The sequence below is a fragment of the Cydia splendana genome, chromosome 4 (assembly GCF_910591565.1).
Source record: "Cydia splendana chromosome 4, ilCydSple1.2, whole genome shotgun sequence".
Taxonomy (NCBI): domain Eukaryota; kingdom Metazoa; phylum Arthropoda; class Insecta; order Lepidoptera; family Tortricidae; genus Cydia; species Cydia splendana.
The window spans coordinates 23,292,146-23,314,961 of NC_085963.1; the positions used below are offsets into that span (position 1 = coordinate 23,292,146).

Genomic DNA, 22,816 nt, shown 5'->3' on the forward strand with positions numbered 1-22,816 from the left:
CGACTGGCGGTCCAACCACATCTACCAACTACTCGAGGGCTCCACCAGCAGGCCGTGGTGGACCACGGCCATGGCAGGACGGCCGAGTGTTAGCGTCATCCACCTTGCCGACACCCAAACCAGTATAATAAGACCTATGAGAGCCAAACCATTATTGAAGACCTACTACGAAAGCGCCATCTACTGCGAGGTATCGGAACTACTAGCCTATTGCGTCACTACAGCGTCGTGTAGATGGCGCCACTGAGATTTCCGCCATATTAATTGCAATAATCCAATTATCCCTTTGAGTTAATTTATTATTATAAAATTAAATGTTTTGATTGTTACTAAATATTACATGATATATGGAGCTTATACGTAATTGATTGTATTAGAATCTATTTTAAAAGTATGTATATTAGTTACCTGATTGAACTCGTGGAGGGGGTTTCTGAATGTTAATAAAAGGGGTCGTAACCGGGGACGGAGCTCTCTTTTGCTTCTGATTTTTGTACCAACAACTTGGTGAAGAATAAATCAGCGTCAATATATACTGGTTTCATTTTATAGCGCAAGTGCTACGATTACCCATCCTGAGTACGTTAATAATGTATATCATCAGCATCATCATCAGCTTCTTCTTCTTTTGTGTAAAGGGATCAAACTTATTAGTACTAAATTTTTCATCAGCTAAAAGCTACATATAAAACTGAATGTAACTTTTTATAACGTACTTACATAAAAGAATGTGCTATTATAAGTATTATAACTACCATACGTTTCTCCATACTCCATACTATCGATTTTGGATTAAATTATTTTAGGTCGTAGGTTCTAGATAATTCTAGAGCTATTTAAGATTCTTCACAAACATTCCTATGGATATATGATATATTTACCAAGTTGCGATCCAATCCGTGTTGTTTTGTGCTGTTTGATAAATTCCAATACGTAAATAAACAGTTATTTATAGATACAATATATGCACGAAATAGGAACGCAATGATGCCAAAAATCGGAGGTAAAAACAAAAACAAGTCTTAATGGAATTTCAATTTTAATTAAAATAATATCACAAAATTAGTTTAGAACTACATAGGTAACTTAAAAAATCTAAATGCCTTATCAGTCTACTTCTCAATCTTTTGCGGTTCCTTCTCTTCTTTGGCGTTGATCTTAATGGTCCTCTCTTCCAGAGGCTCAGATCTGAAGGCGACTAGCAACAGCTTCCCCTTGTCCAGATGGCACTCGACTCGGGTCGGAGGAAAACCTTCCGGAAGCAGGAACCTCCTCTCAAAATGACTCCTCGTCCAACCGTCCTCGCGTTTCACCTCCTTTTTTCCTTCCACCATGATTTCATTCCCGACTGTCTTCACTTGGATCTGATCTGGGGTGAAATTCTGCACGTCCAATTGCACTTCGACTTTCTTCCCGTCGACTTTGACTTCGGCGTCGGAGTACACACCTTCAATCCCATGCTGCAGAGGCGCTGTTGCTTCCTTGATGAACTTTATAGGGTCGCGGAAGAATGGATCGCGAGCGAAGACAGCGAATGGATCCTCAAATGCCCTCGCGATAGGATCACGAAGGGCCAGATTCCTCAAATGACGCGCCCAATACGGCATAAGTGACATTTTGAGTTTGAATTGTTTTTCTCGTCGCTTGGTTACTCGTTCGTATTCTGATTTTCAACTGTTGTGTTCCCGCGCGCGCCGGCTGTTTATATAGTCGCCGGAGCAACGCTATCTGTCGGCGAGAAGCTTGGAGAAAGTTCACGAATATTCTAGTGAAGCAGTGCAGAATTGATAATAGCGCCACCTAGTGACAGGTAGCTAAACTACGTTATAATCAAGGTGACTAATATAGGAAAGTATACATTTTTAATTTTTCAAGCAGGCAATTTATATTCAAACATTACATTTAAGTTATTATGTACTGAATGAATAATTTATTTATTTGATAATATAAAACAAATACATACAAAACTTAAGAACTAAAACCCGTTCTGAGCCATGCCGGGTCCAAAGGTCCCCATCACACTTGCAGCGTTACCCCGCTGTATGGCGATGGAGACCTGTTGGACAAGCCATGACTCAGAACGGGGGTCATTCCCCTTTTCCCTTAGGCGCTTGCCGATCTCTCTAAATAGCTCACGCGCCTCCCGTCCCCAGGGCCCGGCTGTCTCGACGGCAACGGGCACAAAGTCGTAGTTGGCTCCCAAGGCAAAGTATTTTTGGTGCTTGTTTTTGGCGGCAGTCTCTGCCGCTGAGCCTGCCGACTTAGCGGTGTGTCCTACATGGGACGCAGCAAATGTACTCACACAAGTTGCGTCCCATATAAGACACCGCCCTCTCTGCCAGGGAACCAAGGTCAGCCCGTCGGGTCGTTTGCCGTCTGTTCGAGACAGCCCTGGTGGTTCAATGTACTTATAACTCTTTGCTAAAATTATAAAACTCAAATATGTAAATTATAACAACATTGTACTGCATGTCTTGTATCTAGTCTAGACACATGACGCGCCATCTATTCATGAAAAGCAAAACTAATGCAATTCAAAATTGGAGTAAGCAGTGAAGTCTAGAGACATCTAGTGGCAGATAGTGCTATAGAAATTACTAGATGTCCCTAGAAAACAAATGTAGAGTTCACCGACTCTCCTTTTAAAATAACTTGGACGTTTTTAAGCTTTTGGCCATCAATTTGGTAATTTTGTAATAAAATTCAATCAGATCCTTACTAAGTGTTGCTTGTTGTCTATTTGTCGAGAATATGCACTATTTAATGGATGTTTGTAATATTTTGAACCTAATGTGAAATACTATGAAATACTGATGCAATATTTTCTATCTTTTACCAAACTTTTACAGAAAGTTATCTATAAATAGGTGGCTTACAAAATCACCAAATCAAATCAAATCTTTGTTTTTAATACAGTTGCTCAAAAAGTGCTACTTTACGTATAGCTGTTTAGCGTTCGCAAAGTTGTTTTTTGCGAACTAGTGCTTTTTACTTTTCCAGCTTTTTTAAATTAAATTCTGACCGTAATTGATACGTCCACACCAAAGAGTTTGGATGTTCAAAAACTTTATATATTTTTATTTTGCCATTAGACATTTATTACGTACAAAAAGTATTGTTACACGATATAAAGTAAATATTTATTTGTTATTATACCTATAAAACGTTATAAAAATACGATAAGTATATCACGTTGATATCACTATATAAAAAATTTTTTTTTATTTGGCTGAATGGAACTATCATTGCCATGTTGGCTGTCGTTAACAGAAAAAATGAAAAATTAAAAAGTAAAACCAGCGCCCGCCATTTTCACTTGAAATTTAGTTGAATCAAAATAATTATCTTAAATTGCAACTGTAAGAGTGTTTTTGTATGAAATGAGTTAATGTGATTAATTTTGGCAATGTAAATCAACGCTGAGTGTAATTTATAGTGCTGAATAATATATAATATACAATATCATTCAAGTTCAAGAGAAAATTCGTAACTGTAAGTGTAATGCTCATGTTACCAATATTTGTTTTATTGGGATTTTTTCGCAAATGTATTAATAAACGTCGTTCAATGTACGTGTGAAGGTGTTATTATTTACTTGTCCCGTGTCTTTTATTCGCCTACGGCTCACAAAAGACATCTCGGGACTCGTAGATAATAACATACTTTACACACTTGCATTGAAATGTACTATTTCTTGTCAAATTTTGTTATTTAAGTATGTTGAAATTAATCATTTAAACCTCACGCGTACCCACGTAATGATTATTTGGCATGGCCCTTAGTTTATCGAGTACGAGTAGCATTACAGTTACTGGATTTAAATTACCTATTCATCATCAATACACCTTATAAAACAAAGTCCCCTGCCGCGTCTGTCTAGTGAATTTGTATGTTTGTTCGCGATAAACTCAAAGACTAGGTACTCGTATACCTGTACGGATTTTCATGCGGTTTTCACCTATTAATAGAGTGATTGAGGAAGGTTTAGATGTATAATTTGTTAACTCGTGCGAAGCCAGGGCGGGTCGCTAGTTATTAACTAATATTAAAATTTGTCCACTTACTTAAGTGTCTAATGATGGTCTAATGACTTTCGACTTAGTGGTATTGTGGTTCAAAAACAAAACTATCATCACCTTGACGTACAGGTATATTCCCATTGATTTTATAAATTATAAAATATATTCATGTGAAATCAAATGCGCCTGATGCACCCTAGTGGACTATACAAACAAAAGGCCACCAAAATCTAAGGAATTTGAACCCTTTCTAGCGACCCGTTCCGGCTTCGCACGGGTTAGCAAATTATCAAGAATCACTGTATCGATAGGTGTGAATACCGCATGAAAATCCGTTCAGTAGTTTTAAGTTTATCGCGAATATATATACACACAAACAGACAGACGCGGCGGGGACTTTGTTTTACAAGGTGCAGTGAAAGTGCAGGTTCCTCCCGAGCACTCTTTATAAGGTTTAGAGTAAGTACTAGCACAGAATGAGTAGGTACCTACTGCTGGACAGAAAGGACACTTACTATTACTACAAAGTCGAAGTTTGACTGCGATTCAGGGTCGAATCATGCTATCCCATGGTCTAATAAAACATGGTCTTCCATTCCCAGAGTGACACGGGCCTACGTCACAATAACATTGCCACTTTATTTCAACATAACATGTTACATGGGTACATTATATCTATGGTTAATAAGTTAAAATATTTCTTTATAATTTTATAATTTTCATTTATATGTATTTTAGCTTAAATTTTACATTAACACGTCATTTTTAATTACTCGTTAGCAATATCTTCCGATTCACGAAAGAAATTTCAGACTTTCGGGTAATTCTGTTTATACTACTGGCAACACAGGATAGCGCTGTGCACATTTGACAATTCGGATCTAGATAACTTCATGCCCTGACCGTCATCCTTGTCGAACGCGTGTTAATTGTTATTTCCTTCTCGCTCAGTGTCAGCAGTCGCAGTGTTTTCCAAACTTTTCACGTCGTAAGCTTGGTAATTAATGTGTAACTGTGAATTAGTTTTTTAAACGTTTGTCTTGTATAGATAAATAAAGTTTAATTTAATACATTAGATTTGTTTTATTTTACTATGTTTCTACATGAATAACTTAAAATTAATGCCGTTAAAATAATTTTCACCGTTGGTTAAAATTCTCCCACATTTCAAAGTTTGAGAACCTGTATACAGCATGATGACGTAGGCGCGTGTCAGTTAGGTCATACGCGAATCTCGGAATGGAGTACCAGGCGGAGTATATTATTATACCATGATGCTATCCCTTTCTAACTTATGGCACTATCCCTTTCGGCTTTTTAGGGTAGTCAAAATTCGAGTCATTATGTTATATGTGGTCGTGCACGCAAAGTGACGTCAAGTTGTGTCAATGCTGAGCCGAACGGAGCCGAGTTTGCCCGAAGTCTGGAGATTCTCCCCACTGGTACTACTAGTCAACTCTAATAAGGGCATGTGCACAAATCACGCGAGGTTCGATAGGGGGAGGGGGGTTCACGAAAAAATCACGATAGATCGCGTTGGGGGAGGGGGGGTAAGCTCACGTATATTTTTCTACAGTGAACGAAACTAAGAAAAAAACCTACCACATGAGTAGATACTTTTTCTCGGTTTCGTTAAACATAAATCTTCACTCTGCACTTCAAAATAGCGAATTTCAAAAAAATACACGTGAGGTTGTGTAGCCAAAAACCTCACCAATTATCACCAAGGGGGTCAAAAAGTAGCCGAAAACACCTCGCGTGATTTGTGCACAACCCCTAAGTGCTTACGGTCCATTTTCTATGAATGCCAATTGACGTAGGTACTGTAAAAATTAGTACGTTTTACTACGTAGTATTGTTTGCTCGATCATCAGCAGCTCACGAAGCGGTATGCGCCGGCGCGTGTACGTAAGTATGTAAGATACTGATGGAGATAAGTTGGAACCTTTCATTAGGATGTGGACCCGTAATTAATTTCAATACCTACTAGTTACATAGTAAACCGCCGCGACGCGCCGGGTGACGATGATTAGTCTGTCAAGTGCGGATGGTGCAACCGGCACTTAGACGCCTTCATCAGTAACTGGCCGGAAAAAGCGCTACAACGGGAGTTGTGGAAATCAAGGGGCCTTTGCCCGGTAGTGGGACACTTTAACGGGCTAATTCAGCAGCAAGTCAGCAATACAGCATAATGCCTATTGCTCATTTTTAGAAACAATTTTCATATTTTTAGCTTTTGTGTTTAGTGTTCATTTTAGTCTTATGTAACTTATGTCCATGATTCTTGGATCTTTTAGGAACTATATGGACTTTGAGTTAGCTGACAGAGACTACATAGACTTCAAAGCTCAAGACTCAATGTCGCATTCTGTCGGAAAAGTTTAGGGCTGGAAACGACAACGTCGACCTCTACTCATAAACCATACTCTCTCTTTGGTCGGTCCCTCATGTCTGAGGATCGTGGTCAGTATCAGGGTTGCATCTGGAGCGGATGATCTGTCTCCACGCACATTGGGTTAGGATTGATGCATTAGTACGTCTTGCTGTCCAAGGTATTCGCATCAACATTCGTCTCCAGCACCACATCTCAAATGCATCAATCCTTTTCCTCTCTCTGGCCAGGATAGTCCACGTTTCCACTCCATACAGGAAGATAGGGAATACCAGTGCTCGTATCAATCTGATCTTGGTTTTGATACCAATTCCCCTTTTCTTCCAAATGTTATTTAAACGCTTTTAAACGGGTCATAGCATCCTTTGCCATCCCGATTCGCCTTCTTATCTCGGACACACATTTGCCATCATTGCAGATTTGGGAGCCCAAGGTAAATATAGCGGTCGACTATATCAATGCCAGGAATGTTGCAGGTTACATTTACTAACATTCCGGCTCGATCCACTACCATCACTTTGGTTTTCGCTCTGTTCACAGCGAGACCTACGTTGCCACTTTCTAACTCGAGTCTTTGGAACAATTCACTCATATCTTCCATTGATGTTGTCAAAAGAATGGTGTCTGCATATCGGAGATTCTATAACCTTTTCCCACCAAAAGGGAAACCCTTGTCCCAATTTTCGATGGTTTTCCGAATGATGTATTCTCCATATATGTTAAAAAGTGCAGGAGAGAAGATTCCCTGTCTCACTCCCTTTTTTATAAACCATACCATACATTCACTGCGGATTTTTTAGAACTAACTCACTAACGTGTAAAAAGTGGCGCCTTCTGGCGGAAAAGTTTTGGTCTGGAACACACTACTCGGGTCACTCACATTTTTAAAATAGTACGTCTACCACCAGTTTTAACATTGACAGATACGCGAGTACGTGCGAGATGTCTAAGTTACTTAGACGCGAGCGTATCTGTCAATGTCAAAACTGGTGGTACTGGTTCAGGTACCTAGACAACGGTGAACCGTGAGTGACCCATTTTAATATAGGTATTCACAATATGTAACTAGGGGTCAAATATTGAACGTATTATTACGTTAGGTAAGTATGTACTTATAGAATAAGATTAACTTGCTGACTTGTGTGGAACTAACGTAAGTATAAATAAAACTAACTTTAATATAAATACGTTTTATATCGTAGTACCCTGGTGGTTTCATGAAACGCGCGCCCGCAAACTTTAGTTTACTTATAAATGCCTGCCATCATACCAGTTTTTGTTTGTTTAAAGTTTCACGGTGCAAGGCTAAAACATTTTGCAAATAAACAACTGCGCATTTTTACAAAAATAAATTTTAGCAAACTTCACAGTCAAATTTTCCTTTAAAACGGACCCTGAAATCAATCACTGGTCAAACACAATTGTTTAACCTAATAATATAGAGGCGTTAACCAAACTAATAATAATAGGTACAATATTTATACTTACAATCTACGAATATTCACGTCATTACGGTAGTATATATTATACAGAAAACGTTTCTGTCTCTCATTGTGAACATCCTAGTCAGGGCAACCGTATATATACTTTACGGTGCTGTTTCTTGCCTAAGTTATAAATAAAATATAGAAAATGGTGAGATTATTAGCTGTTATTTTGGCTGTAGCCGTGTTTGGTGTTGTTTTAAGCAAATCTTTGGAAGATACAAAGGATTTGGGTAAGTAATAAACTCACTTACTACTAATAATAAACTCACTTAATACTTAGGTACAATAATTTATACATAGATATGTAGCCTACATATATAGCCTACTACATAATGTAGGTATTAAAAATATTTTCATGACAAGACTCACGTGTTAAGTCGGATAAATGCTCGACATGTTTTGAACCAATTTTTGAGGGTTCTTCGAAAAGGAGCACTGACTGGCCTTTACTGATAGAGCGTGCGAGGTGTTCTGCGGGCTAGGGCCTGACTCGTCTTAATACAAATTACCTGCATTCCAAAAAATGAATAGTTTCAGTTGGAGTATCTAAAACTATTATTTTGCTCTATTTTTAACCGACTTCAATTTTTTGAATTATGGTCCTTCTACCCGGATCATCCGATCACATTCATACAACTTAAGTATACCTAATAAATATATTAAAACGGGTCACTCACGTATTTTAAGTCGAAGAACGCTCGACATGTTTCACTCCGTACCGAGGAGTGTCGTCAAGAGCTTGCGTTGGCAGACCGGCGCAGACTGGGCCGCAGCCCTCCGTGCCCGGCGACTCGGCGCCACGAATACGTGAGTGACCCGTTTTAAATATTAATATATCTGTGTCTCACGGAAGGACTTTTTGGAAAGTAAACTAGTTTACACCAGATGCTGGTTCACAAGTGCCAAATACGGTCTTGGTGAATCTTATCGACCGTACGGTGTTCAAATATGGAATGATTAGCACGGTTTTGACAATGCAGTCGAAACTACAGATCACATTGGCATCTAGATGTTCATTTTTAGAACTTACCCATACAACCATTTCCAGTCGCCGTTACGACGCGGTGTTGACACATCTTGTGTCGACACCGTCTGTTTCGGTCACAATTCCAGTCGCAGAGTCGTCGCCGTGTCGACACAGTTACCAGAAATGGGGAAGGGTCGACACATGACACAAAGTGACATAAAGTGTGGTCGCCGTGTGCACACATTGTTTCGGGTTTGCGACTACTTTATGCCAAAATCATTCGTTCATTCGTTCATTTTGTTCCTGTCAAATGGAAACTGTCAGATGGAAAAATACTTAAATAAAAATAAGTGACATTAATACGCCATCTCTAAAACGGATTACAAGACGTAATTATATATTGTTTGCATTTATATTACAATAGGACTTAAATTATTATGGGGAATTAAACTGCTCGAGTGATTTGATAAACTAAGTGTAATATAATCAACGCGCCACCACATTGTTTTAGTTTAGCCGGAAATGAAATTGTTTACTTCTCAGTGCCTGTGTTCATAACTATATTATTTGAAGCATTTTTAGTACTTCGATGCGTATACTATACTTAAATAACAGAAATAACGCTTTACATACTACGAAACTTGTTAATTATGATGTATAAATATGGTTTAAGGCTGAGAAATATTGCAGTCACAAAGTAGTTGCAATGTTTCGACTTTGTGTCGACTCTGTGTTGACACATGACACGCGCTGTCAAAAGTAATAACAAAGTTACTGGATTTGCAAAATGGCTCCTTGTGTTGATTTGTTTTCAGATATTCTCAAAGTGTAAAAATGCCGTGGTCAGAGATGGGCATTAATCGATTAACTGTTTATTCGACTAATTAATGACATAAAAAAAGTTAATTCTCAAATTTTAATCGCGATTAGTTTAGTCGACCTAACATAGATTGAAATTGATTTAATCTGAATATTAATCGAATAAATTATCGATTAAATCTCGAATGAAAGTTGACAGGGGGCCATTTTTGTACGTAAACATAATAGAAATGTCTTGCATGCAGATGGTAGCAAAACACTTTGTCATAAAAGTCGAAATGGGTGTCGATATAAAGGTTTTAGGGAGTGCCGATTTCGAAAATAATGACCATTTTGGAATCAGAAATGGCGGCCATGCACTGTGTCATAAAAGTCGTCATGGAAGTCGTTTTATACGTTTTAGGGGGCCCCCATTTTGAAAATTATGACCATTTTGGAATCCAAAATGGCGGCCATGCACTATGCCATAAAAGTCGTCATGGGTGTCGTTTTATAGGTTTTAGGGGCGCAGATTTCGAAAATGATGACCATTTTGGATTCCAAGATGGCGGCCATGCACTATGTCATAAAAGTCGTCATGTATGTCGTTTTATAGGATTTAGGGGGCCCCGCTTTCGAAAATGATGACCATTTTGGAATCCAAAATGGCGGCCATGCACTATGTCATAAAAGTCGTCATGGGTGTCGTTTTATAGGTTTTGGGGGGCGCAGATTTCGAAAATGATAAGATTTTCAATTTAAAAATGGCGGCAATGCACTATGTCATAAAAGTCGTCATGGATATCGTTTTATAGGTTTTAGGGGGCGCAGATTTCGAAAATGATGACTATCTTGGATTCCAAGATGGTGGCCATGCACTATGTCATAAAAGTCGTCATGGATGTCGTTTTATAGGTTTTAGGGGGCGCAGATTTCGAAAATGATAACATTTTCAATTTCAAAATGGCGGCAATGCACTATGTCATAAAAGTCGTCATGGATATCGTTTTATAGGTTTTAGGGGGCGCAGATTTCGAAAATGATGACTATTTTGGATTCCACTTTTATGACAAAATACGTAGCCGCCATCTTGGATTATAAAATGATCATCGTTTTCGAATTCTGCACTCCCTAAAACCTATAAATCGACATCCGTGACGACGCAAGTTATCTTTATTTTCAGATCTAACAAATTGCTACAGAATACAAAGGACAAAAAAGAAGCGAGGAGGTAATGAAACAAGCAAAAATACAGATGATTCCTCGACGCAATTGGGTGATTCTTAAATTGTGTCCAGATTTTTTTTGTCATAAAAGTTTTTATTTTTCACATATTACTCTCACAAGTTCCGTGACATTTCGACCTTGTAATTTTTTAAGTAAATGTTTTTGTTTATCTATGAGGATCTCACTAGAATAGTATAATCAAGGTATGTTTATATTTGATGAATGAAATAGTAACGCAAAAAAAAAATATATTTGTGTCTTATATTCCTGCCGAAGACTTTTATTTTACCTTTTCCTTCTACACAAGTTTGGCCAAGTAATAAGAATTTAGGGCTCTCAATTTTATTTTGACTTCTACAACAGTAAAGCTACGAGGCCATGTTTGGTATCGTTTTCGTATAAATTCGCAGTACCAAATTTAGTTAAGGTATCACATTGACACCATTCCGAAGTAAAAACATATAAACTTATTAAAATACTTTCTTTTAAACTCCTCTTCACGCTTAAACTGCTGAACAGTTTTAATTTAAATTTGGTACACATATATTTTGAGTCCCGAGACAGGATATAATAAGTTATCTCAAAAATCATCCTTTAAAGGTGTGAAATGAGGTGTAGGGGGGAATTCAGAATTGACTTCTTGAAGTTAATACTGTTTAAGTTTAGGTTTGAAGTCATGTTTTTTCATCATTTTTAACTAAATCAAAGATGTAGACCATCCCAAATTTCATATAAATCGGTTCAGCGGTTATTGATTTCCCGTACAAATTTCCACGCCACTTTTCACACCTTCAAAAGATGATTTTGGTTATAAGATCTATCCTATGTCCTGTTAAGGGACGCAAACTATTTCTATACCAAATTTCAACGAAATCGGTTCAGCGGTTAAGCGTCAAGAAGAGTTTCAAAAAAACCGGCCAAGTGCGAGTCGGACTCGCGTATTAAGGGTTCCGTACATTAAGTCCGACTCGCGCTTGACTGCACATTTCTAATAGGTTTTCCTGTCATCTATAGGTAAAGAACTATTTTGTGTATTCAGACGGACATACATACAGACGCACGAGTGATCCTATAAGAGTTCCGTTTTTTCCTTTTGAGGTACGGAACCCTAAAAAGATTTATTTTTATTTTGTGGAATGGTGTCAATGTGATATCTTAAATGGATTCAGCACCCCAGATTTATACGAAAACGATACCAAACACGGCCTAGCACCTTCACTGATATAGATATATCAAGATAAAATTGAGAGCCCTAAATAAACTTTCAAGAGCGGATATCTCAAAAACTATTCAACATATCGAAAAAATTTACGGAATAAACTTGTAACAAATTAAATTAACTTTCATTTTGTATAAGTGGCCATGTCGCTGAGATGCATAGTTTCCGAAATATAATCGAAAAACGGGAAAATGGGACCTTCAAAGCCCCCTCTCTCCCCCCCGCTCAAGGGCTACGGCCGGGGACTTTTGATATGTTCACCTCCTAACTTGTCAAACCGAGTTACGGAGTCAAAAATTGTGTTCCGAGCATTTCCCTCTACAACTTTTGGAGCATTCGTTGCCTGACCTAAGTAGCTTATTGAATTTCTTTAAAAACTTTTCTGTAAAAGGTTGACGGGTGTTGGGTGTTTATATGGTTTCGGTCGATTATTATCATTTGCATTGCCCATGATGACTTACTAGAATTACGAGCACACGAGACACTAATAGTAGTTTGACAAACCTTGGTTTTCAAGAGGTATTTTATATTGACATTTGCTGTCACAAATTTGCTGTCAGATTTAGTCGCAAACCGCACGCAAAGTGCACACAAATGTGTCGACACCTTGTTACGGAAAAGTGTAGACACGGCGACGACACTTTGTTTCGAAACAATTCTAGACACATTGTGTGGACTCTGTTACGACACATCTGACATTTAGTTACCACTTTGTGATTCTGCGACTGGAATGGTTATATGGGCAGTGAAGTCGATAAGCCTTTTTGAAAGGTCTTTAAAAAGTTGTAGGGCAAGTAGGTACAACGAATAAATTTATACCACGTCAGTGACATAACTAGATACGTAATGTCAATGTGCTAATTATCGCACTAGTGCGGTAAAGTTGCACCATATGTACTGCAAACCCTTTTACGGTTCAACTCCAGCTGGGCCACTTGCGCGTTGCCAGTGCACTATCTATATGAAGTAGCAACAAGTAGAGTCATATAGGTACCTAGACAGCTTATACCGGGTGTGGCCTGTAACATGAGCAAAAAATTAAACTGTAGGCTCAGGTGTGTACTCCTCATACTGACCAACATTTGTTCAGCGACTCTTAAAAATAACTTGTGGTTTGATTTTTATTACACTTTAAAGTTTATTCTAAGACGCAATGTATTGCGAATTTTGTTATGTTTAAGGCGTGACAAGCAACGTCAATCACAATATTTTGTATGAGAAATAGGGAGTTTAAATACTTCATAATTTTTAAAAGTTGTTGAACAAAAGTGTCACCGTTTGAGGAGTACAATCTATGTTTTAATTCTTTGCTCGTGTTACAGGCTACACCGTGTACATAGGATATAAAATGCAGATTTGCAGATCTTTTATCGTCAACAACGTGTCAAGTACCTAGGTAACAAGAAACCCAGGTTGTGTATTCATGCAGGACGGTGCGGTGTCGCGTGTCCTCGACGCGACGCCATTTTCCTCTGAAGGAAACTCCGCGGCGACGCGACGCGCCAGAAACGACTTTAGGACGGCAATTCCGAAACTTCTTGTATCAAACGACACCACCGCTTTGTTCGTCGATTACCGCCGTGGATAACTACCTACTACAGTGAAAACAGGTTAATTGTCACCTGGATAAATGGGAAACCTCAATAATTGCAACTAAAGGTCCGGTCCCGGACCTTTGAGACCATAAGGCCTATATAATTGAAATTTTGGAACCTCTGTAATTGCAAAACACTGATTTAAACTTTTACGATATATTGTATAAAACCCGAGCTCCATTAGGTACTGCCAGAGTTCAGCATCAGCTCTATCTTGGGTACTACTCTCCTAAGTGCTCATCAAGACGAGTGAGATGACCAAAACATTGTGTGCCTATATTGCAACAAACCTGAGTTCCAATAGGTACTGCCAGGGTTCAGCATCAGCTCTATCTTGGGTACTGCTCTCCCAAGTGCTCATTCTGACGAGTCGGATGTCCAAAACAGCGTGTATATATGTTGCACCAAACCTGAGTTCTACTAGGTACAGCCAGGGTTTAGCATCAGCTAATCAGCTCTATATTGGGTACTGCTCGATCAAATGCCCATCAAGAGGTGTCGAATGACTAAAACAGCGTGTGCCTATGTTGCACCAAACCTGAGTTCCACTAGGTACAGCCAGGGTTCAGAATCCGCTCTATCTTGGGTACTGCTCTCCCATGTGCTCATCAAGACGTGTTAAATGACTAAAACAGCGTGTGCATATGTTGTATTAAACCCGAGCTCCACTAGGTACTGTCAGGGTTCAGCATCAGCTATCTTGGGTACTGCTCTACCAAGTGATCATCATGACGAGTCGGATGTCCAACCCAGTGTGTGTATATGTTGCACCAAACCTGAGGTCCGCTAGGTACAGCCAAGGTTCAGCATCAGCTCTATATCGTACTGCTCTCCCAAGTGCTCATCAAGACGTGTCGAATTACTAAAACAGCGTGTGCCTATGTTGCACCAAACCTGAGTTCCACTAGGTAATGCCAGGGTTCTGGGTCATTTTGTTGAACTACACGCCGACGTTGCAATTGGCGTGCAGTCGGCGTGCAGTTTCCATAGAAGTTGCAGTCAGGTTGTAGTCCGTCTGTATCGGCTCTAAATCACTGAAGTTTGTTAATAGTAGTTAATACAAACTTCAGTGATTTAGGGTCGATACAGACGGCCTAATATGCTTATCTTTATTTATAATTTTGGCAGTTCCAAGCAATAGTAACACTAAAACTCTTTCTCGAACTTAAAATGCCCGATTTAAGTTTGCTAACACAACATGATTGATCAGTTCATCGGCGTCACAGAACAGAACATTCGAGTAAATTGACCTCCGCATTGAATATACAGCAAGATTGAATGTTCAGTATTCACAGAAACTTAATCGCTAGATTGGGAATTAAACCGAGCGAAGCGAGATGGGTCATAATCCAATATTTTAACCCTTTTTTGTATTCATCGTTGTTAGCACCCCATACAACCATTTCCAGTCGCCGTTACGACGCGGTGTTGACACATCTTGTGTCGACACCGTCTGTTTCGGTCACAATTCCAGTCGCAGAGTCGTCGCCGTGTCGACACAGTTACCAGAAATGGGGAAGGGTCGACACATGACACAAAGTGACATAAAGTGTGGTCGCCGTGTGCACACATTGTTTCGGGTTTGCGACTACTTTATGCCAAAATCATTCGTTCATTCGTTCATTTTGTTCCTGTCAAATGGAAACTGTCAGATGGAAAAATACTTAAATAAAAATAAGTGACATTAATACGCCATCTCTAAAACGGATTACAAGACGTAATAATATATTGTTTGCATTTATATTACAATAGGACTTAAATTATTATGGGGAATTAAACTGCTCGAGTGATTTGATAAACTAAGTGTAATATAATCAACGCGCCACCAGATTGTTTTAGTTTAGCCGGAAATGAAATTGTTTACTTCTCAGTGCCTGTGTTCATAACTATATTATTTGAAGCATTTTTAGTACTTCGATGCGTATACTATACTTAAATAACAGAAATAACGCTTTACATACTACGAAACTTGTTAATTATGATGTATAAATATGGTTTAAGGCTGAGAAATATTGCAGTCACAAAGTAGTTGCAATGTTTCGACTTTGTGTCGACTCTGTGTTGACACATGACACGCGCTGTCAAAAGTAATAACAAAGTTACTGGTATGTTACTGGATTTGCAAAATGGCTCCTTGTGTTGATTTGTTTTCAGATATTCTCAAAGTGTAAAAATGCCGTGGTCAGAGATGGGCATTAATCGATTAACTGTTTATTCGACTAATTAATGGAATAAAAAAAGTTAATTCTCAAATTTTAATCGCGATTAGTTTAGTCGACCTAACATAGATTGAAATTGAATTAATCTGAATATTAATCGAATAAATTATCGATTTAATCTCGATTGTAAGTTGACAGGGGGCCATTTTTGTACGTAAAAATAATAGAAATGTCTTGCATGCAGATGGTAGCAAAACACTTTGTCATAAAAGTCGAGATGGGTGTCGTTTTATAGGTTTTAGGGGGCGCAGATTTCGAAAATGATAACCATTTTGGAATCCGAAATGGCGGCCATGCACTGTGTCATAAAAGTCGTCATGGATGTCGTTTTATACGTTTTAGGGGGCCCCAATTTTGAAAATGATGACCATTTTGAAATCCAAAATGGCGGCCATGCACTATGTCATAAAAGTCGTCATGGGTGTCGTTTTATTGGTTTTGGGGGGCGCAGATTTAGAAAATGATAACCATTTTGGATTCCAAAATGGCGGCCATGCACTATGTCATAAAAGTCGTCATGGGTGTCGTTTTATAGGTTTTAGGGGGCGCAGATTTCGAAAATGATGACCACTTTGGATTCCAAGATGGCGGCCATGCACTATGTCATAAAAGTCGTCATGGATGTCGTTTTATAGGTTTTAGGGGGCCCCGCTTTCGAAAATGATGACCATTTTGGAATCCAAAATGGCGGCCATGCACTATGTCATAAAAGTCGTCATGGGTGTCGTTTTATTGGTTTTGGGGGGCGCAGATTTAGAAAATGATAACCATTTTGGATTCCAAAATGGCGGCCATGCACTATGTCATAAAAGTCGTCATGGGTGTCGTTTTATAGGTTTTAGGGGGCGCAGATTTCGAAAATGATGACCACTTTGGATTCCAAGATGGCGGCCATGCACTATGTCATAAAAGTCGTCATGTATGTCGTTTTATAGGTTTTAGGGGGCCCCGCTTTCGAAAATGATGACCATTTTGGAATCCAAAATGGCGGCCATGCACTATGTCATAAAAGTCGTCATGGGTGTCGTTTTATTGGTTTTGGGGGGCGCAGATTTAGAAAATGATAACCATTTTGGATTCCAAAATGGCGGCCATGCACTATGTCATAAAAGTCGTCATGGGTGTCGTTTTATTGGTTTTGGGGGGCGCAGATTTAGAAAATGATAACCATTTTGGATTCCAAAATGGCGGCCATGCACTATGTCATAAAAGTCGTCATGGGTGTCGTTTTATAGGTTTTAGGGGGCGCAGATTTCGAAAATGATGACCACTTTGGATTCCAAGATGGCGGCCATGCACTATGTCATAAAAGTCGTCATGTATGTCGTTTTATAGGTTTTAGGGGGCCCCGCTTTCGAAAATGATGACCATTTTGGAATCCAAAATGGCGGCCATGCACTATGTCATAAAAGTCGTCATGGGTGTCGTTTTATTGGTTTTGGGGGGCGCAGATTTAGAAAATGATAACCATTTTGGATTCCAAAATGGCGGCCATGCACTATGTCATAAAAGTCGTCATGGGTGTCGTTTTATAGGTTTTAGGGGGCGCAGATTTCGAAAATGATGACCACTTTGGATTCCAAGATGGCGGCCATGCACTATGTCATAAAAGTCGTCATGTATGTCGTTTTATAGGTTTTAGGGGGCCCCGCTTTCGAAAATGATGACCATTTTGGAATCCAAAATGGCGGCCATGCACTATGTCATAAAAGTCGTCATGGGTGTCGTTTTATAGGTTTTGGGGGGCGCAGATTTCGAAAATGATAACATTTTCAATTTAAAAATGGCGGCAATGCACTATGTCATAAAAGTCGTCATGGATATCGTTTTATAGGTTTTAGGGGGCGCAGATTTCGAAAATGATGACTATTTTGGATTCCAAGATGGCGGCCATGCACTATGTCATAAAAGTCGTCGTGGATGTCGTTTTATAGGTTTTAGGGGGCGCAGATTTCGAAAATGATAACATTTTCAATTTCATAATGGCGGCAATGCACTTTGTCATAAAGTCGTCATGGATATCGTTTTATAGGTTTTAGGGGGCGAAGATTTCGAAAATGATGACTGTTTTGGATTCCACTTTTATGACAAAATACGTAGCCGCCATCTTGGATTATAAAATGATCATCGTTTTCGAATTCTGCACTCCCTAAAACCTATAAATCGACATCCGTGACGACGCAAGTTATCTTTATTTTCAGATTTAACAAATTGCTACAGAATACAAAGGACAAAAAAGAAGCGAGGAGGTAATGAAACAAGCAAAAATACAGATGATTCCTCGACGCAATTGGGTGATTCTTAAATTGTGTCCAGATTTTTTTTGTCATAAAAGTTTTTATTTTTCACATATTACTCTCACAAGTTCCGTGACATTTCGACCTTGTAATTTTTTAAGTAAATGTTTTTGTTTATCTATGAGGATCTCACTAGAATAGTATAATCAAGGTATGTTTATATTTAATTAATGAAATAGTAACGCAAAAAAAAAATATACTTGTGTCTTATATTCCTGCCGAAGACTTTTATTTTACCTTTTCCTTCTACACAAGTGTGGCCAAGTAATAAGAATTTAGGGCTCTCAATTTTATTTTGACTTCTACAACAGTAAAGCTACGAGGCCATGTTTGGTATCGTTTTCGTATAAATTCGCAGTACCAAATTTAGTTAAGGTATCACATTGACACCATTCCGAAGTAAAAACATATAAACTTATTAAAATACTTTCTTTTAAACTCCTCTTCACGCTTAAACTGCTGAACAGTTTTAATTTAAATTTGGTACACATATATTTTGAGTCCCGAGACAGGATATAATAAGTTATCTCAAAAATCATCCTTTAAAGGTGTGAAATGAGGTGTAGGGGGGAATTCAGAATTGACTTCTTGAAGTTAATACTGTTTAAGTTTAGGTTTGAAGTCATGTTTTTTCATCATTTTTAACTAAATCAAAGATGTAGACCATCCCAAATTTCATATAAATCGGTTCAGCGGTTATTGATTTCCCGTACAAATTTCCACGCCACTTTTCACACCTTCAAAAGATGATTTTGGTTATAAGATCTATCCTATGTCCTGTTCCGGGACGCAAACTATTTCTATACCAAATTTCAACGAAATCGGTTCAGCGGTTAAGCGTCAAGAAGAGTTTCAAAAAAACCGGCCAAGTGCGAGTCGGACTCGCGTATTAAGGGTTCCGTACATTAAGTCCGACTCGCGCTTAACTGCACATTTCTAATAGGTTTTCCTGTCATCTATAGGTAAAGAACTATTTTGTGTATTCAGACGGACATACATACAGACGCACGAGTGATCCTATAAGGGTTCCGTTCTTTCCTTTTGAGGTACGGAACCCTAAAAAGATTTATTTTTATTTTGTGGAATGGTGTCAATGTGATATCTTAAATGGATTCAGCACCCCAGATTTATACGAAAACGATACCAAACACGGCCTAGCACCTTCACTGATATAGATATATCAAGATAAAATTGAGAGCCCTAAATAAACTTTTAAGAGCGGATATCTCAAAAACTATTCAACATATCGAAAATATTAATTGAATAAACTTGTAACAAATTAAATTAACTTTTATTTTGTATAAGTGGCCATGTCGCTGAGATGCATAGTTTCCGAGATATAATCGAAAAACGGGAAAATGGGACCTTCAAAGCCCCCTCTCTCCCCCCCGCTCAAGGGCTACGGCCGGGGACTTTCGATATGTTCACCTCCTAACTTGTCAAACCGAGTTACGGAGTCAAAAATTGTGTTCCGAGCATTTCCCTCTACAACTTTTGGAGCATTCGTTGCCTGACCTAAGTAGCTTATTGAATTTCTTTAAAAACTTTTCTGTAAAAGGTTGACGGGTGTTGGGTGTTTATATGGTTTCGGTCGATTATTATCATTTGCATTGCCCATGATGACTTACTAGAATTACGAGCACACGAGACACTAATAGTAGTTTGACAAACCTTGGTTTTCAAGAGGTATTTTATATTGACATTTGCTGTCACAAATTTGCTGTCAGATTTAGTCGCAAACCGCACGCAAAGTGCACACAAATGTGTCGACACCTTGTTACGGAAAAGTGTAGACACGGCGACGACACTTTGTTTCGAAACAATTCTAGACACATTGTGTGGACTCTGTTACGACACATCTGACATTTAGTTACCACTTTGTGATTCTGCGACTGGAATGGTTATATGGGTACCTACTTGTTTTACAAAGTAGTCAATGACTTTTAATTAATTGAGCTATTTATTTTCTGTATATTGGACATCTCATAACATAATATGACAGTGCAATGTGTGATCGCGAGTAGTATGATAGAGGTATGTTCCATTTTGTACAGTTGAATCAGATATAAGGCAGCGCTCAAGGTGCTCGAAAATATCTGAACACGCTCTCTATAACAATGACAATAGAGCGTTAGAGGCCGCTTCGATACCTACCTACATCTAGCGACCAGTGTACAGTTGCATCAGATATAAGTCCGTCATTTGTAATTTTTTCCTGTGTTTGTGCAATAAAGTTATTTATCAAGTCAAACAAAACTATTTATCAAGACGTTAAAGCACATGTTGAGATATTTTAGAGCACCTTTTGACTCTCCGATGTACCTGATGTCGCCTGTACGTGAAGGTAAATTGTGTTTTAATCGCATGCATATTTGTTGCAGAACAAAAAGTACACCGGCTGTGGAAAAGATACATCAACCAGGCTCTAACGTCAGACTTCAACAGCAACGGCCTTTCCAGGATCAGAACTCGGAGAAAGTTAGTCTATTACTATCATATTCTTTGAGATAGTCAGTTTCGCTTTATAGGTATCTCATATCTATTATTCGATTCGTGTAGGTATATGTAAGTATGTATAAGGCATCATTTGGCGTTTTCTCCGGGTAAAGTGAAAACCTTCATGGTAATTAAAACCAAAATATTATTTTGCTAATCCGCTTTTGCTCCATGGTATTCAGGCACCTATTGAAACATACGTATGCCTAACGAACTTCGCTCGACATGTTTCGGAATATTATGAAAATCCGCGACAGGAGAACCTTTTTAGCCCACTTGGACCGCTTCCCATTGGGCGGCTCGTCTGCTCTTTTACTGCAAAGCACATAAAAAAAAAACAATATCGGCCACATTGGCAATAGGCAAATCTAAGCCTCACCTCACCTCAAAGTAAGGAATCGACATAAGCTCCATCAGTGGTTTAGAATGACTGAATTATGCTTTTTATAGGTACTTGGCCTCATCTAAAATGATGACTGAGGCAAAACTCAGGGTAACTATAGTAAGTATTAAATTTATTTCGACACTAAAGTTAACTTTTTTACAGCGTCGCGGAGGACTGCGAGAAGTTGGAACTGTGCAGGCTGCACGCGAGATCTTCTAGAAACTTCTTATCGGCGTTCGAGCTTTACTTCGTCAAGTGAGTTTAAATACATGTTCACTATTACTAAAACTTGCTAAAACGTTATTACTCTAAGGTTTACAATATGTGCTAGTGCTGCTCTCTGGCGGCAGAACATTGAGGTAATTACCTCGTATTGAATTTACCTTCCGAAGTCGTCTAAGTACATAAGCTGTCTATTCGAAGCAATTTTTTTTCATAAACTTAACAACTTTTCTATTCAATTTATAACTCATTGCAATTAGTTTTTCGAATTCTGCCTTTTCCACAGCAGCGAAGTGTACCTATATAAGAACGGGTCACTCACTTTTTAAACCGGAAATTGCTCGATATGTTTCGCTCTATAACGATAAGGTATGTCAGTCGCCTGCGTTGACTGAGTTGTGTTGGTTGATTACGTAGTGTGCGCCAGTCAGCCATAAGCCATTGTGAACGGTTCGTGATAAGGCTTTTCATTTACGAGTGAAACATGTCAAGCGTAGACCGTGAGTGACCCGTCCTCGGGACTCAAATGATCTCCATAACAAATTTAATCTAAATCGTTCGAGCGGTTCAAACGTGACGAGGTAATGGACATACAGATACGACGTACAGAGTTACTTACACTTTTGTAACATTAGCAGGGACGAGTCTCGCGGGAATTTTGTATACAGAGTAAATAGCATTACCATTACCGCTTTTTTTCAGCAAAGAGAACGCCCGGCTATGGGACCACCAGACACACACGGTCGGCGACTGTGACCACCGATTCGCTCATTGCTTCGGCGGCGCGCAGCCCCAACAGCCGCAACAGAGGCAGTTCAGGGACAGCAGGCTTGACTATGATAACTCCGTTAGAGAGTTTAGTAGTGATGATTACGAATGATCATAACTATAGTCTGTATCTTCATATATTTAAATAAAAATACCTAAACAAACAATTTGTACATAATATTCGGGTAATTATAACATTTATTGGTTAACGAATCAAATACAATACCGCCTGGATCAGTCACTGAACGACCTGACTTACCTACCTACATTATTTGATCATGTAATGTTTTCATCTACCCTCAACAGGCTTAAGGAGCCGTTTGAGGGTAGATTTTGTTTACTTTTATTTAAATACCTAAAGATACAGACTATAGGTACTGAATTATTGGTAACAGTCCTCTAGGCTCTTGTAAATATATCTAATACATAAAAATACATAAAAATCTGTTAATTACTTTTCTTTCATTATCATTTTTCACGTTCCTACTCCTCATGAATGCACCACAAAATTTTGTCTGAATTGCATTGCAATACATACCTCTAAAAAAATACTCGATTTAGTGTTACTCGAGCTTGAGCAGTGAGTGAGCCAGTCTTAACATGTCGAGTTACTCACGGCGAATACAGCATACTGCTGACAATCTAATTTTAGATGTCACTTTTCTAGCGTGAGTGACCCTTTCATTATTTTAATATGTCCGAGTCTCACGGGAGTCTCGTGCGTG

General features: G+C 38.7%; 2 protein-coding genes across 2 annotated transcripts; one reads left to right on the top strand and one right to left on the bottom strand.

The window, feature by feature from the left end:
- Positions 1-1,028: 1,028 nt before the first annotated feature.
- Positions 1,029-1,690, bottom strand: LOC134789555 (heat shock protein Hsp-12.2-like). The gene has a single exon (XM_063760128.1). The coding sequence runs from the start codon at positions 1,614-1,616 to the stop codon at positions 1,113-1,115; it is 504 nt and encodes a 167-aa protein (XP_063616198.1). The 5' UTR covers positions 1,617-1,690; the 3' UTR covers positions 1,029-1,112.
- A 6,281-nt stretch (positions 1,691-7,971) lies between these two features.
- LOC134789556 (uncharacterized) lies at positions 7,972-22,506 on the top strand. The gene is made up of 4 exons (XM_063760129.1): positions 7,972-8,128; positions 20,602-20,698; positions 21,264-21,356; positions 22,026-22,506. The coding sequence occupies exons 1-4, from the start codon at positions 8,044-8,046 to the stop codon at positions 22,201-22,203; spliced, it is 453 nt and encodes a 150-aa protein (XP_063616199.1). The 5' UTR covers positions 7,972-8,043; the 3' UTR covers positions 22,204-22,506.
- Positions 22,507-22,816: the final 310 nt, after the last annotated feature.